At 36.5% G+C, this 16,818-nt stretch overlaps 1 protein-coding gene across 1 annotated transcript in view; it reads right to left on the bottom strand.

Annotated features, from left to right (window-relative positions):
- The window catches only part of NEK10 (NIMA related kinase 10), a 78,673-nt gene that overhangs the window by 28,629 nt on the left and 33,226 nt on the right, over positions 1-16,818 (bottom strand). Inside the window, exons 23-25 of the mRNA XM_088521206.1 lie at positions 10,631-10,760; positions 10,055-10,125; positions 5,179-5,392 (exon numbers count right to left, since the gene is read on the bottom strand). Of these exons, the coding sequence (XP_088377332.1) occupies positions 5,179-5,392; positions 10,055-10,125; positions 10,631-10,760 (415 nt within the window). The remainder of the gene's footprint in view (positions 1-5,178; positions 5,393-10,054; positions 10,126-10,630; positions 10,761-16,818) is intronic.

The following is a 16,818-nucleotide window of genomic DNA, read 5'->3' as shown; positions in this document are numbered from 1 at the left end:
GCTCCTAGCTCATTCTGTAGTTCGCTATTTTACAAGTCTTTCTAGAGGCTTCCTCACTTAATCTAACTTAATTTCATATTGTTATAATCAGCCTCATTTTCCCCATGGACCAGACTGTTTACCACCTCTGTTAAAACAAAGTCTGCTTTCTTGTATAAATAAAAGAAATCAAAGAGAAACAACTCCCTGTGCAAAAATCTTCTCATTAAGAGCCATTAAACTTTTTTTTTTTTCCTGATTTCATCTTTATAACAGAGCAAATGCATCTGTGGAAACAGAAATCTGTGTTACAACTGAAAAGAAAAGCCTCTAAGAGCTGAGATGTTTCATCCATACCCTACGTACTTTCACTCTCTCTGTTTCCACTGGTCACCATAAACTGTCATATCAGATGTACTTCATTTTTAGACAAATGAAATCTGCACTGGAAATTGGTCTTTTCCATTTCCATCAAGAATCTAAATCTTTTACAAATAAAAATGCACGCTCTTGAAAAACAAAAAGTAGTTTTAATTAAAATACAGATACTTAGTTTAGGTCTAATTTGCCATATTTCAGTCCAAATGAAATAATTTTTCTCTAAGAAATAGACAGCTCTATAATAGTATTTGGAAAAGAAAATGTTTAATTAAACTTCATTATTAAAGACAAGTAAATACGATCTTATACTAGTCAAGATTTAGGTATCCCCTGTTCATCAAGAGGGACGAAGTGCAGGAACGGAAAAATATGAAGTTGTGTGAGCAGGGAGAAACAACTGCAGAAATGCGCAGAACAGGAAATGAACAGTAGACAGCAGCATCTCTACAGGAAAAGATATGGGGCTTGGGTGGACCAGAAACAGAACAGGATTTAACAGGACCATGCCCTTATGAAAAGGCAATCATACTGGGAGGTATAAAAGAGGAGAACCATCTCTAAGAGCAGTGAAGTCCTTTTGCTCAGTACCGAAAAGGCTTGTAGCTGGAGTAACTGAGTCCAGTTTTGGACACTATGCTTCAAACTGATTAACTAAACTAAATTAATTGGAAAGAGACCAATGGAGAGAAATGAGAATAGGTCTAAAAGCACAACTTACAGACTAAGACTGATGGAATTGGATTATTCAGTCCAAAGGAAAAAAAAAATGTCAGAGGGGAGATATAACAAAGATGAGAAAAAACAGTTATGTATGTATTTCAAGTGTGGAGAGGACAGAAAGTAACAGTAAATTAACACTTTTTAGTCATTTGCAGTTAGTCACTGAAACAAGGGAAATTCACGTTAGTCTTTAAACCCCCTTAACTGCAAGCACTCAGCTATCATAATTTCCCGGGATCCTGGCCATTAACATGTTAGTACTGTGTAGCAGCCTTGTACTTGCTCAGTACATCCAATATTTTGGAAACATGCTGGACTTACCACTCTTGCAACACTTTTACAACACCCCTTGTACACAAAATGTAGATCTGATACCTTGAGGTGTCACGTGCACCACATATGTGCAGATTCTTACATACATCTGTTATCTCCTGGAATACCTCATCCATAACACGGCTGATGTGTCAGCCATGCAAAGTCAGACCAACATTTTCTGAAAGCATCCGACTAACTGCAACTGCTGTATATCACACAGTTCATATATGTGCTATGGATACGCCCAGGATTTTCAGTTCTCTTCTAATAGTGGTTCAGGTCTCCTCAGAGTTTTCCAGATAGTATTTTTGAATGGGGGATAAAAAAAGGACATCTTCAGACATGTGATAGCTGAAAGCAGAGAGGTTTTCTATGCGGATTCCAAACTGTTCCCTAACTTGGGGTAGTCTGTCTGGGGATAACAGAGAACTGCACAAACCATGTCAAGTCTGGCCAGGTTCTTCACTTTAGACACAGTCCTGTATGAAGCTATTGCTTCTATCACCGTTTTACTTTATGTATGCCACAGCTGATGAGCATCCCTGCGCCTGTGAACACTAGTCCAAAGCACTCAGCTCAGCCAAGGGTGACTGTTAACCCTGACAAACGCTGCATGTGGAGCCACTCCGCTAGACTGCACTGTACAACAGCAGTTTAACCCACTGTTCCATTACCTAAGCATCTTCGTCTCCCGTTACCGTACTCCGCATAATAGGGAACTGCATTTGAATATTTAAATATAAAGTGTGGATTTATACATAAAATGTGAATTCAGGTGATATTATTAACACAAAGAACGAAAATAAGCTTAACTTCCTAAAGAATAGAACACTATAAAATCCTGCTATATGGAAAGAATGTGATAGAGCGGGTGTGCCAAATGCACAAACCAACCTTTGGGGGAGATACAGAGGCTACTCTCAGAGATTACTTTAGAAGTGGGCAGACATGACAGACTACCTATATGATCAGAACAGTACTAGGTACAAAGGGCTCAGATTTTGTTATATATTTTTACATATAGATTCTGACATAAAGTTTATGGTCTCCTATCCCACATTCAAAGCATGTAGCCGATCTCAGCTACACATCACACTATATTGTTCTGGAGGGGAACTGTACATTTTGAAGGAAAACATAATTTGCAGTACAAAATCAAGGTGTGTTTTTGGTATACTGATACTGTAAATTGAAAAAAAGCAGGCATTTAGAGAAAGGTTTTCCTATTTATATGACAAGAATTACGTGAATATACTTGCTTCTCTAGGGCTCCTAGGCATTAACCCTAAGGTGAAAAGGCTCAGGACATACGCAGTAAGTGAAACAATAATGGATGATAATCATGTAATCAAATATATATTTCAACAGTACTAAAAATGATGTATTTTGAGCTTTTTGTACACTGCCAAAATAATTTCTATACTTCTCAAATCTAGCTATCTGAAATAAAGCAATGGAATCCACACTAAGTTACCCACTCATATCTTTATATGAGAACCAGTAGACTCAACTTTGCCAATGGTCTGTTTGGCGACCTTGCACAAACTACCTTTTCCCTCTTCACCATTTTCCATTCACAGCATGAAAATATAATATTGACTACCTTGAAATGAAAGGTACTATGTATGATATACAATTATTACTTTGTGCCCTAAGTACTCTATGATATACCAGCAAACTAACTTTCAGGACACTCCTTTCAGGACACTACTGCTATTAAACACCATCCTTACATCTCTTTTCGCTCTCATTAAAAAAAAAAAAAAAAAAAAAGAAAAAAAGAAAAAGAATGAAGGATAAGAGTTTAGGTAAGGAGGTGACAATGATTATTTTTATCAGGATTATTTTCAAGATACTATGCTATATTTGCCAGGCGAGATAACAGGTCCTTCAGGTTACCAGGTCATCATTATCCACACTGGTCTCAACCTGTTTATAAAGCAGACTCCTCTCTGGCTCCAAAAGATCTATGCCGCATAGTTCTGTAAACCCAGACAGGAAGTATGCTCTTTATTTGAGCAACATTCACAACATGACATAACTGGGGTGAAAAAGAAGACCATGGCACATCTCCGTAGAGAGAAAATGATGTGTGAGATGAGTAGCTTCAACAGAACTTTGAGCTACATGGCAGAAATGCTGAGTTTTCTGACACCATGGAAAAATGACAAATTACCTGGCTCTGGAATCACTGGGGCCATGACTAAGATGAATGAGGTTGTCCACACCTCATAGAGTTTTCATTTCAAGAACAGCTGCTTGAAATCCTTAATATTTTTAGTCAAAATATTGTTTTTTTTTCTTCAAAAGTTAAAACTCTTCAGGAGTAGTTAGTTTTCTTTTTTTATAAGAAATCCTTCAGCTTCATAAATCTTTCCTGCAATGCTAAAAAGGAAACCTTATATTTGTAGGCTCCTCCTACTTGTAAACCCTGTAAGCACTCTCTTGAAATCTGGGAATTCCCAGCCTAATTTCTTATGCTATCTGATCTACACAAGAACACGCAATCAGGTCTCCCACTTCTCCATATAGAGTCATATTCCTTCAACTTCAGTGGTGTTCTGGATCTTTCTCAGACCCTCCTTTTGAATCTCTTTCATTCTATATACATAATAAAATACCTTTTGGAGTTGAACTAGAATTACAGTGTTTCTCCCTTCAGAAGATAAGCCATTATTCCATAAATTACAGAGGTGTTTTCCTTCTCTTTGCAAGACTAGTGTATTTTTTAAGACTTTATACAAAACAGAAGTGCTCTAACTTCAAGGCACAGCTAATGGATCATAATAAAGGTTATATAAAGGCTTACAAAGGTCTGGACAGAGCACTCTTCTTGAAGAATGCACTGCATTGAAATACTACAATAAACACAGTTTGGTTTTGCATTGCAGGTGTTTTTGCAAAATTGATCAGAGTTATGCATGAGAATGACTGTATCAAGATATGAAAAATGTTATACAACCAGCTTTCAATGTAGGATAAGAAAACACTACATATTTGTAAAATAACTTTTGATACTTGTTTAAGTCATAATGCTATCCTATACCTTTCCTCCATTTCAGTATCTCTCATACTTCAAATCACAGTGGTTTACTGATATTTTGTGGAAGTTGTTGGCATCATTTTTATGAAAAACAGAACAGGGTGAAACAGTAATATGTCATCGCCGGATACAGACAATATTCTTGGACTACTAATTTGAAAACCTATGAAAGAAAAGTGATTAATTTCTATAAGCCTTACAGAAAGCATGCGAAGATAAACAAGCATACTAAAAAATACCTGTATCAGACAATAAGAAAGCCTTAGCAAATACATTATCAGCATTACTGCTCTTTATCTACCAACCTGTAGTTAAAAGTTGTATTTGTGTAGGTTTCATTTTCTTAGTGCCACTGTTTGTGAATCATACACAAGATTATCCATTTGTTCCACTCTAGCCAAGTGTACATTCTCCTATTCACTAACACTTCACAAATGGGCATTAATAATTAGATGTTATCAAAGGATATCAAAATTGCAAGTACCTCCACAATAATGTCATTTTCCAACATATGATGAAATAGGTTTTTAAGATAATTGTTATTTTTCCTGCATGAGCACGTCTACAGAGAATGAAAAAGTACCTAGTTAAAAATAAATTAAAGAGTCTGCATGAATTTGAAATTGTTCTAAGAGGTTTGTCTTTTCATTTTGTTTTATTTTCTGCTTTGCTAGACTTCATTTTCCCAGATATGACATGCTGTGATAAGAGAAAAAAAAAAGACTAATACATGAACTTACCTGTGATAAAACGGAAAGCTGGTGGTGGTAAGTCACTGCATTTCGATTAGCCTCCATGAAGTACCTCTGGGTGCGTATCCTCTCCCGATCCAGTTTTTTCTCCAGCATGAGATGGGAAGTGGATAAGATATCCAAATATTTCATCATCACCTCAGATAGCAGTGAGCTGACCTCCACTATGTCTGGACGTGCTTCTGCATCAGGAGTTAAGCATCTAGAGAAAGAACCATTCTCTGATGAAATGCAATTACTTTTTTCTTGTAATCCTTTGACTACCACTGCATTCATTCCAATGGCGTTTATCAAGTCATGTTCATTTTTCACTTGGGACAAAACAGTAATTTATCAGGACAACAATTTTAAGTTCTCACAATGACTCAAACTTTACAAATGGATATACATTCAGAAATGCACAAATGCAAAAAGACCAATTGAGCAACATCTAGTGGCTTTAAAAATGTATTTGCCAAAGCCTTCATAGTAAGAAATTTATCAAGCAGCCTTTTCCCATTCAAGACGACAGTGAACAGTGGGAGCTAAAGTAAACACAGCAGCTGTCACAGCAGATATGGAAGCAGGTACACAAAGGGGCCCAGAAACTCTCCTCAAGCCTGAGTGGGATTGCTCAGCACTGCACGTGTTGGTGCTCGCCACCAGAGAGTACAGTCTCCAGCACCAATTTCCCATCACACCAGATGCATCAACGGCTGCTGTGTAGGGCTATGTGTGTCTCCCACGTGTGTCTGGGGAGACAATGGCCTCACCTGTGGCAGCTGAGCTCTTCTCAAGGTGCTGAGCAATCACAAGAGAGGTGAATGCACTGTCAGGAAACACGCACAGGAGACTGACAGCAGCCTCAAGAGCCCAAGCTCACAATGAAAAAGAGAAGGGCCATTAGAAATCACCCTTAAAGAAGCAGCACACACATGATCACAAGATAGGGAAGCCTGGACACTTGCAACTTCTGGCAACAGAAGAAAGGCTTTTTCTCTGCCTGCAGATCTAAAATTACAGAACAGGTGAAGTGACCTGTACCATGATCAAGGGAGGAGTAGGAAGACTCAACAGGGCACACATCTCCCAAAACCAGGTAAGTAACTATCCACATCACAAAGAACAGCAGCTGATAGCCACTGGAGACTCTTTGCTGTAGAGGACAGAGGCAACATCTAATGCCAAAACTGGCAATCAGGAAACCTGTTGCTTGTCTGGAGCTTGAGTCCAGGATGCTGGGAGAAACTGACACAGCTCATCTGGCCCTTGGGCCTGTTGCTGCTCATCCATACGGATACCAAAGATCCGTAGGGCTAATCCAGAATATACCAAAAGTACCTACGGAGCACTGGGTTCGAGGGTAAAGGGCAGCGGGCAAGGTGCTGTTCTCAGCCCTTCCAATAGCGGGGGAAGGCTCAAGTCTGGGTGGATACAGCCTGCAGTTCAACACCTGGATGTGCAGCCGGTGTTTCAGTTAGAACAATTTTCACTTCCACAGGACCCTGTTTGAGGAACATGAACTACTGAGCAGGGACAGGATCTATCTGATGAAACAGGGCAAGAAAATTTTTGTCAAGAGAGTTACTAACCTTGTGAGGAAGGCATTAAATTAGGTATACCAAGGGAAGTTTTGCAAAACACAGAGAGAAGTGGAAATAAGTGGGGTGGTAAGGTGCTGTTCGTGGGACTGTATGATGGAGGGGGCTCTAGTGAAAGTAAAACAAAGTACAACTTGGTTTCCATTTCAAGTGATTGTGCATAAATGCACAAGAAGGAATAAAAGGAAGTAGAAGGAATTAAAAGGAGCTGGAATGTCAGACGTGGTAGGACTTCAGTGCTGCCACAGATGGATACAGGCTTTCTAGGAAAGCCAGCGAAGGCGAGAAACATGGGTCTCAATCCATGCAAAGAAGTAATTGCACTACATAGAATTTTGCTGGCCAGCTGGGTACACATGAGTTCATTGAACCAGATGAGATGCACATGAGGGTGATGAGGGAATGGACCAATGCCACTGTCCATCATTTCCAAAAGTTTGAGGGATGGGGGAGGTTTCTGAAGACTGTGAAAAAGTCAAATATCACATGTATATTGAAGAAGGGCAAGCAGAAGGATATATCCAGAACTCAGCTATCCTTGGATATATCCAGAACTCAACTAGACAAGGCCCTGAGCAGTCTGGCCTAACTGGATCTGCTTTGAGAAGGGTCTGGACTAGGCGACCTCCAGGAGTCCCTTCCAACCAGAATTATTCAATGGTTCCTGTTTCAGACACTCTAGTTTGATGTCTAGTAACAATAACAATTTATGATTAGGTCAATATTTAAATCCCTAGAATATCTGGGATGTAGGTTAGGGCATGAACGCTGAGGCAGGTGGATATTCATGTACTATAACTTGTTTTAAATCTATTAACTCCAGTGGGATTGACAATTTACTATGTTTTTCCTGCAGAGTACTACTGACAAGCTATCATTTCGGCTATCGTACACTTGACCCAACATCCTTTTTTTTAAAGGAGGTGACACAGAATTACTTTATTATTTCTAAAACAGTACTTTTTAAATAAACATTACCTCCATGTAAAGCAGCAGTTCTGAAAATATGTTTTACAGCATTATAACTTCTTGATTTTAACCTCTTTCTATAGGCAATTTCTCAAACCCATTATAATTCGTCTCACTATCATAATTGTGTTAATCTGTTTTAATTAAGCTTTCATATTTCCTTTAAAAAGATGCATTTTTTGCCCTAAGAAATACTCCACTTATTTTTCTTTTTAATTCTTATTAATTTCTTATCTTTAATTCTTTATTTTTCTTCTAATTCTTCTTTAATCCACTGAAATTAGTCAAAATTTCTAAGAATCATGTGAACTGTAAAAGATTGCCGATAGATCCTTAATCCATTTTCCAAGTCTAAAAAGAAATGTTTTGTGACTCATCATTGAACAGACTGATGCTCAATTCTGAATGACTTTGCTGATTATGATTTCTAAACCTTCTTTAGTAGCTTAATCCACTGAAACTAATCTAATATACTGAATGCAAATTTCCAGTTGCAAAATGAAGCTTTTTATATTTTCTTCTAATCTTTATTAACAAGAGAAAATATTTTTTTTCTATTTATGGCATTCCTCTTTGAATAGGTATTGTGCTTCAGTCATTCAGTAATGATCTTCTTCATTTCTTTCCTTTGATGTTCTTAATTTTGTCTAAATGTCTCTTGAAGCATGAGTCAAAGAAAAATCAAAACATTTCAGTTAATATCTCAGAGTAACCAACCAACGAGATGTTTCCCACTGCAACTAAAGTAGGCAGAGTAAAGCTTATGTGATTGCAAATCATAACTTTTCATGCAAATATCTATTTAATCTGCTATTTAAACTATGTTGACTATCAGTAAAAGGATGACAACAAAATGGCAGCCGGTTTTATAATGATAGAGGGGCTTTCAGTGAAGCTGTTTAATACAGCAATAATATCTATAATTATAATGGATAATCAATCAATAGCTGGCCTTCTACCAATCAAACACTTTTTTTATTGCATTTGTCCTCATTATCAAGAATGAAGAGAATAAAAAGACAGGCGAGGAAGAGAAAGACCAGATCCTTGGGATGAGTTTGTCCAACTTTACTCATAAACATCAGTTTCAAATTTGTAAGACAATGCGATACATATCAATCCTGATTCAACATGACGCGAAGATATTTTCTGGATACATTTGGGAAGACTATATTACTCTTAAATGGAGAGCAGTGAATGACTAAAGCCAGTTATTCTATCAAGTGCCAATGAAACAGAATATGTCATGTATGTTATCAAAACGCTATTTCAGAAATACTGTTTGTACTGTTTTCAGTCTCCTTTTATAAATAGAACCACCCTTAGCCAGTCATTAGGCAGCTAATGGTACAGAGAACAGAAAGGTACTTAGTTTAAAATAGTTCAAAATCAACTACAAATACCTGTAAATATTTGAAATGATTCACTTATGAACCTTTGAAACTTAAACATTTATTCTATTTGCTTCTATCCTCTCTAGTGACTTTTATCATTTTCAAGGTCTTTGGAAAGCAGAAACCTTTATGTACTGCAAGAGATACTATAGAAATTTTATAGTCTTGGCACGGGAAAGTATTTTTTTTAAGAAACAGAATTCCACATTTGAGTGAGAAAGAAAAGAGATTTTTTTCTGAGTGGAGACTTTCCAAAATGGACAAGTTAAGCCGCTGTAGAAGGGCACCAAATCACATTCTATTTTGCCTTATATGCTACATTTTCACTAGGAAGAAATCTGTAATCATAGCAAAGAGGCAATGATGATATAATGACTGAACAGAACAAACAGAGATTCATCTTTTCCCTGCCATTGTGTTATCTCTGCTTTGTTAGCATGTTTAGAAGTAATGAGAAATGTATTTCCAACAATCAAATAAAAGCACGAAACGATGAACATGATCATATAGTGATCTATAGATAACATACCGCAACAGAGTTACTTCCTTGACCACAAACTGCACTTGAAAAAGTCTCAAAATGCTGTAACTTAGAAAGCAAAAATAGTTTTATGTGTAATGGATGAACTGCAGCAGTGGTAGCGCTAAACACTTCAGTAGTTTGTACAAACCCATACCTTTGCCTAAACCCACTGACTCTACTGGCACGTAGCTGTGAGTCTTGTCTGTACTAACTGCATGTTATCAGCAAGGTGAGCAGATAGCGCTATTTTCCACTCAATCAGGAGACATTGCATATTCAGAGATAAATATCAATGGTTGCTAAAGTCAATAAATTGTCACGTCATTACTAGAAACAAACAAAACAAAACAAAACACCTTTTTGGCAAGATGTCAAAATAAGACAAAATTAGTAATTACCTTTTAATAATAACTGACACTTTTTCAGAGTACACTCCTTCTGGCACAGGTTCATACACAGCCCCTACTATCTGTAAAATCAATAATCTAGGGTTAATCGAAGAAAATATAGTACTTTAAAATTCATAGGGAATATGTGGTATTCTATCTATCTAAAACTCCCATCTCCAAATGCATAAAAATGTGATAAAAACATGTTAGTATTAAAAGTAATCATGTATTATTATTTACAAGCTATTTTTGTTTGATATGTTTATATTGATATATATTGATATATATTGATATATATTGATATATTTGTTATGATTATATTTGATTATAATGACAAGATACAATCCATACAGTGATAAATATTTCTGTTCATTTGCATATGTGAAGCACAGAGCGGTTTGTGCTTCTATAACATTCCATATGAATTCTTGTAGATCGCAGAATCACAGAATGATTAAGGTTGAAAGGGACCTCTAGAGATCATCTAGTCCAACCCCACTGCTCAAGCACGTAAAGATCCAGCACATAAGATCCAATGAACAATGCAGAAATAATTGGGTATGTTGATCTAGCAAATCCAAATACCTTATTTGCCAAGGAGAGCATATTGGTGCTGTAGAATGGTGGGTTCAGTGTTGCCATCTGATAAAGGATGCATCCTGCAGCCCAGACATCAGCCTTCTCTCCGTAGGGCTCACTCTTTACAACTTCAGGGCTAAAAAAAAGAGCAAGGTAATCCGTAAGTGTTTACTTAATATTTTTCACCTGGATGTAGGCTGAATTAAAAACAAAACAAACAAACAAAAAACTCCAGTTAGTGTCTAACTGCAACAAATTTTCTGGGTATATGCGACTACTTTCAAAAGGTATCATTTATTTCCTTTCCCTGCTAAATTCTGTAAGGGAATTCTTCAGAATTGTTGGATCCAAACGAGCTAGTGCATTCAGAATTTGCTTGTGAAAATGCATTTCAATAAATTGGACTAACGAATGGTCAAATATATCACATCCTCTCTTAATTCAAATATCAAAAAGGTCTGAATCACATTCCTATATTTAGAACACTAAAGAGGAGGACTTTGCTGCTAATGTAAAAAAAATGCTCTCAATATCATTTTATGCTGTTAAAACTATTGTCCTGCACTGAGTATGCTGATATCCCTGATGATACTGCATAGACACTCAATAGCCTAATGACAATTAAAAACATATACTGCAAAGTTCTATTTAAAGCAAATGAAAGAAGGCAGTAATTTCAGCTGTGACTCAACATGAAGCAGACTTCATTTCCTTAATTTTCTGAGCATTCATCATAAATTTTGATGGTAACAATTTATATTAATAGGGATAGTCTGATGCTGGACTTGAAATCTTAGCAGTAAACAAAGGCTGTATTACTTGGGAGATTCAGTTCATTTAAATAATAATAAAGAAAACACTTCAGTCCTTTCATCTGTAAAATCAACTAAGCCATTCTTATTTTCCTTTTGCTTTCAGCTTAGAAATTAGAACCACAGAATCAACTTTATGACATTGTCATCTTTGGTAAAATACTCTTATTTTGAATCCAAGAGGTAATGTATAAATTCAATTATTGGTGTGTTCTAGACGAAGTATTTTGCCAGACAGCATGCTGGTATGTACAAAATAAATACAGAAATTTAAAATAAATGGGATGAGGTCCCTTAGATAAGCTATTTTGCTGAGGTGATATTTAAATTAACAGACTAGAAAATTACACCTGAAATCACAGTGTGGGGAAATGAGACAGACTGACAAGGGCAGACCTTTCTGATAAAATTCATCAAGCGAGACGGAGAATTTCTGGGTGAAGTCTATTTAGCAATTTGCCTTGAATTTGTTCCTGCTGTTACCATACAGTATGGGGAACATGATGCTAAAACAGAATACCATTTCTGTAACTGGACCATCATTATTCCTCTCTGAGACTCCAGGGACTTTGTCAAAATTTCATTTTCATTTGTTAAATGCAGCTATTAGTATGGCAACTTAATATACAGATGGTAAGCTCAATCTTAGTAAAACTTCTGACTATAGTGATACTCATAAAAACCGGTCTATGACTCAGGCTTTACAAACCTTTCTAGTGGCCATTTTCATGGATAAAGACCTATAAAGTTACAAATTACTATTTTCAGATGAGTAAAAATAGGAACCCAAACTGAAATTACTCATGCCAAATTGATGCAACTCTGCGAAAAATGCAAAGCTGCATAAGACTCACTGAAAGAATAAACTGAAGACAACAGGATTTTTAAAGGTCATATTTTACACAAAATTTCATACATAGCATTTCATAAACATAGTAGTTTAAAGTTAATTATTTGGTCTACCAGTTCACAGTGAAAGACTTCTTATTCCAAATACAAACTTAATCCATTCTCTTTATCGAAAGGAGGCCTTGCAGCAGAGTACTAGCTGATCTTTTTTTCCAGAATAAGCGTCCTTATTCAGAAGTCAGTCTTTGATATTTAGAGCATTAGGATGAGTCCTGTCTCATACTGTAGTAGTAGTGTGTATTAATAAAGTAATATTTATCTTGGGTAACTGCCACCGTTTCATAGGGAATCCATAATATTATCCTTATATGATAACATATGCTTTCATGACAAAAAAAAAAGTGTAGTTTACATTTTAAATAGAATTTCTGAATATTATTTATTTACTCTAAAAAAGCAAAGTAGTGAAATCCCTCATCTTGCTCTGAAGGCATTCCTAGCCATCTGCTAGTTAGAAATGTGGGTGGGTAGTCAGTACCTTTTGGCCAGCAAAACCATTTTGCAATCGAGTTGCACCTTTCGGCTCGGCACCGTTGAGGGAGGCCGAGCAGAGGAAGGGCCCAGTTTTGTTCCTGGACCCTGCTGCCCACACAACAGCAGGGCGGTGGGAGTATGTGCAGCCTGTGCAACTCAGTTGACAACAGAGCATAAATTGTCACTGTCTGGTTAAGGCCAGAAAGAATGAGTAAAACCAAACCTTGAATTTTATTCCATAAAAATCCTACAACATCAGTCTTAGCAACACGTACAGGAAAGCAACTTATGTTGAATAGCGTTGGTATGACTGCTTTTTGGTTTTCTTGTAAAGGCTTCTTCCTTTAGTTCTTAACTGGGGAAAATAAAGCATTGGCACTGATAAGATTTCTAGCAAACAGATGTCCGTATCGTAGAAAGCTTACAGTGTAAAAGCAAAATACGTAAAGGAAGAAATTCTAAGAGCTGATAAATAGTTTCATTTCCATTGCTCCCAGGGTTGATCAAACTGCTGAGAAGCAGCAATGCAGATGTTATTTTTTACGATACTGATAGTCTTGGATAGTGGAGGCACCAGCTATATCAAGGGGAAGGGGAAGTGTTTTGTTTGTAAATAGTCATTTGGTTCTTACAGTTATAACTGCAGGTTTCTTCTACATTTACAAATCACTGCTCATTTCCAAATTACATATTCAGCTGAAAAAAACTCATGGCAGCAGCATTATGTTAGCTATAGCAGGGTGGTCACTGAACAAATGTCCACAGCAAAAGCAAAGCTAAATTCTTCCAAGCAAAGGACACAGAAATAGATCCCCAGCACTGTTCCCCGCAGCTTTTGTTAAAGCTTAAATTTCGGCTTGACTGAGCGTATAGTCAACAGATCTCAGCACAACTTATGTTGCTTTCTCTTACCAGCACCAGTAATCTGCAGAGAAGGTGGGATCTACGTACATTTTCTGTTCCAAAGCACGCTAGGAAAGGAGGGAACACCACTTCCAGCCTTGACTTATATAAACAGTTAACAGAGATTTCAGGGTGGAGATCTCTACTTCAATCTTTACTTCAAAGCAGGAACAGCTATGAGATTGAAACAGATTGCCATTGATTTATCTAGTCAGGTCTTGAAGAGCTGTGAAGATTGTACAAGTTCTCCAACAGCCCGTTTCTATACTTGAGTGTCCTAACGGAGATTTATATATATATATATGTATATCAAGTCAGAACCTCCCTTATTTCAATAAATGTCCTTCTTCTATTCAGAGCCAGGTCCAGATCATGAAATTTAGACCAAAGACTGAGAAAGATCAAGGGGAGGTTTGTATTTGAGCACCTTTTTTTAAGTTTAGATGAACCAAATGGCCCAATTCTACTCACATGGCAGACCATGCACTTTATTTAACTTCTATAGGACTTTGTGGAAGATTGGAGAGCATTATTTAAAAGAAAACAAAATCAGATCCTACTTTATAATCAGTTCTCTGTTTGAATCACAGAATGAAAATGTATTTGGAAAGTAGAAATAAAAAGCTTCTCACCATTAGCATCACCCCAAAGCGAAAAAACATGAAATGCAGTAAATGCTTATCACATTTTTTTTTCCTCTGGATAGCTTGGGGCAAGCTACAAATGCTCATTTAGCTTCATAATTACTAGTATAAGCAATGAAAGAAGAGGAACTGGAGCCACAAAAATGACAGCTTGAATGAAGAGTTTATGTGAACATTACTAAAAGCTCTTTGCATTTTTCACCTACAAAAAGAATTCACCACAAACCTTTGGGGGATATTCTGTCCATCCCTTGAGTGATGCAGCTGGAAAAAGACTTTCCATGACTAGTTAGAAACGTAACCTAGCCTAGCTTTAGCCTAGTTTCTACTTTGAAATGCACTGCAAAGATCTTTATAATGTGCTTTGTTATATAGTCCACTAATGCAAGTCTAGTAACTTACATTTACTTTTCTCATTAGAAATTAAGTATTTCTTTTTGTAAAAAACTATATACAGATTTTATTCTTCTCAAAAGAAATCCTTTCAAATACTCTCTGCAGCCTACTAGGAAAAAAAGTAACAATTTCCATTGATTTTTAAAATGCATGGGGGCAGGGAAGGAGTTTATTACCTTTAGTTTACAATCTTACAATGTAATAAATCCTCATGCCATGAGGTAGGGAATGTAATTTTATAATGACTGAAGTCAGCTGGGGGAGATAAGTTTCCCATATATAACTCCCAACAGCGTAATCTCCTGCACAGAAATTTCCCCTCCATTCATTTAATTTAGTCTATGAAAAGAAAAAAAAAATCATCTGAGGTCAATAAATAAGAGTCCACTAATGACTGTAGGATATATACAGACTGTATGGCAATACCTCTCTTAATTTTTACTGAAGCTTTTCCCCCAAAAAAGCCTGTTCTGATATGGAAGGGAACTTAACACCAAAATCGGTAAGAAATTTCTGCACAGTCTGTTGCAAACTAAAATGCTAATGAGCACTGAGAAATATGTAAAAAACAAGAATCCGTAATCAGTAATAAATGATTAATAGCCCACACCACTGATATTTCCTCACAGCTACACTGTCATTGATCAAAAATCTACAAAATCACAAACTTACTGCGTTTTTTCAGCACATATTCAGTTTCTGCCTATTAGAAACAATTGCAGATGTTTTGCACTCTAGCTTTCGTTTTTTATTTTACAGTTTTGGAAATAAAGATATAGGCATTGAGTTAACATTCAACTAGTAATTCGTATTTTCTTGAATTTACAGAACATTAAGCTAGTATCATCTTTAATTGCTTGCAGATGCCAAGTACCTCAACTGGAAAACAATTTATGAGCCTTAACAATGTAGTTAGACAGTGTTCTAGAATATATGAAGAATGACTGCAACTCACTTCTGATGAATACACCCGTGTCACATTCTGGTACTAATCAAGTGACATTAAAAAAAAAAAAAAAGTTTATTCAATTATTCTTTGCCTTTTTAATTTAAAAAAGTCATCCTCATACCTGAATTACTGCATACCGATGCATTGCAAAAGCATGTTCCATGTACAAGATATATTTTTGCATCCATAAATGCAACAAGTCATTCCTCCAGAGATGGTTTCCCCAGCAGAATGCAGAGCACATAGCAACACACAATAAGGCCAAAATAGCTGCAGATTTATTAAATTGCTAAGATTGTAATTTAAAAAATATTGTAAACCCAAATAAGTAGCAGTTCTGCTTTTCTGTTGAACACAATATGCTCCAACAATTCCCAGATCTCTCAACTGTTTGTTTGCCAGAATACTACTGCACAATTTCAAAGTCATCTGCTTAAGTATCAGCCCTAGCTGTTGGAACAAAACAGCTGCGACAACTTCTCCTAACGCACAGGACTGTATGAACTTCAATGCGTGGAAGACTTGACAATGACAACCTTCCTTCAATGTGGCTATGCACATTTAGTGTGGATAAACCACACTATGCTTAATTTGGCAATGTAGAATACAGAAATAAACTGAGCAAACAGGACCATCTCTGCCTCATGCTTTCTAAACTGAATTAACTTCTCTGCAAATATTCTCACTGTTTTAAATATACGCAAATATATGCATATATAAATATGTAGATACACGCACATATATAGATAGTTAAGTAGATACATATAGATAGATAAGAAGGTAAGTATATATGGTCCTACTGAAAGAAATACCAGGCCTCTAAAGTCAGTGCATAAAACCATTTCACATTTCCACGCTGTTTCTTTTTAAAAAACGTGTCAATTTTAAGGCAAATCAAAGCACAATCACAACCTAGTTTAAAGGTCCAATATTACATACGGAGCCTGGGAAGCAGCTCTGTACATATTCAAGTTTTCATTTACACCTATTATTCCATCAGGGACATCACGGAACAAAGCTTAAAATGAGAGTGTATAAGCCAGATCCTGAAACTTTAGAAAAGAAACCTTCCCTTCACTGCGATTTCTGATTACCATTATTTAAGGC

This window comes from Tinamus guttatus, unplaced genomic scaffold, assembly GCF_059628265.1.
Source record: "Tinamus guttatus ecotype Peru unplaced genomic scaffold, ASM5962826v1 Tinamus_guttatus_pri_ptg000115l, whole genome shotgun sequence".
In the NCBI taxonomy this organism is placed as follows: domain Eukaryota; kingdom Metazoa; phylum Chordata; class Aves; order Tinamiformes; family Tinamidae; genus Tinamus; species Tinamus guttatus.
The sequence above is the reverse complement of the archived record's forward strand: the minus strand, read 5'-3'. Positions and strand labels throughout refer to the sequence as shown.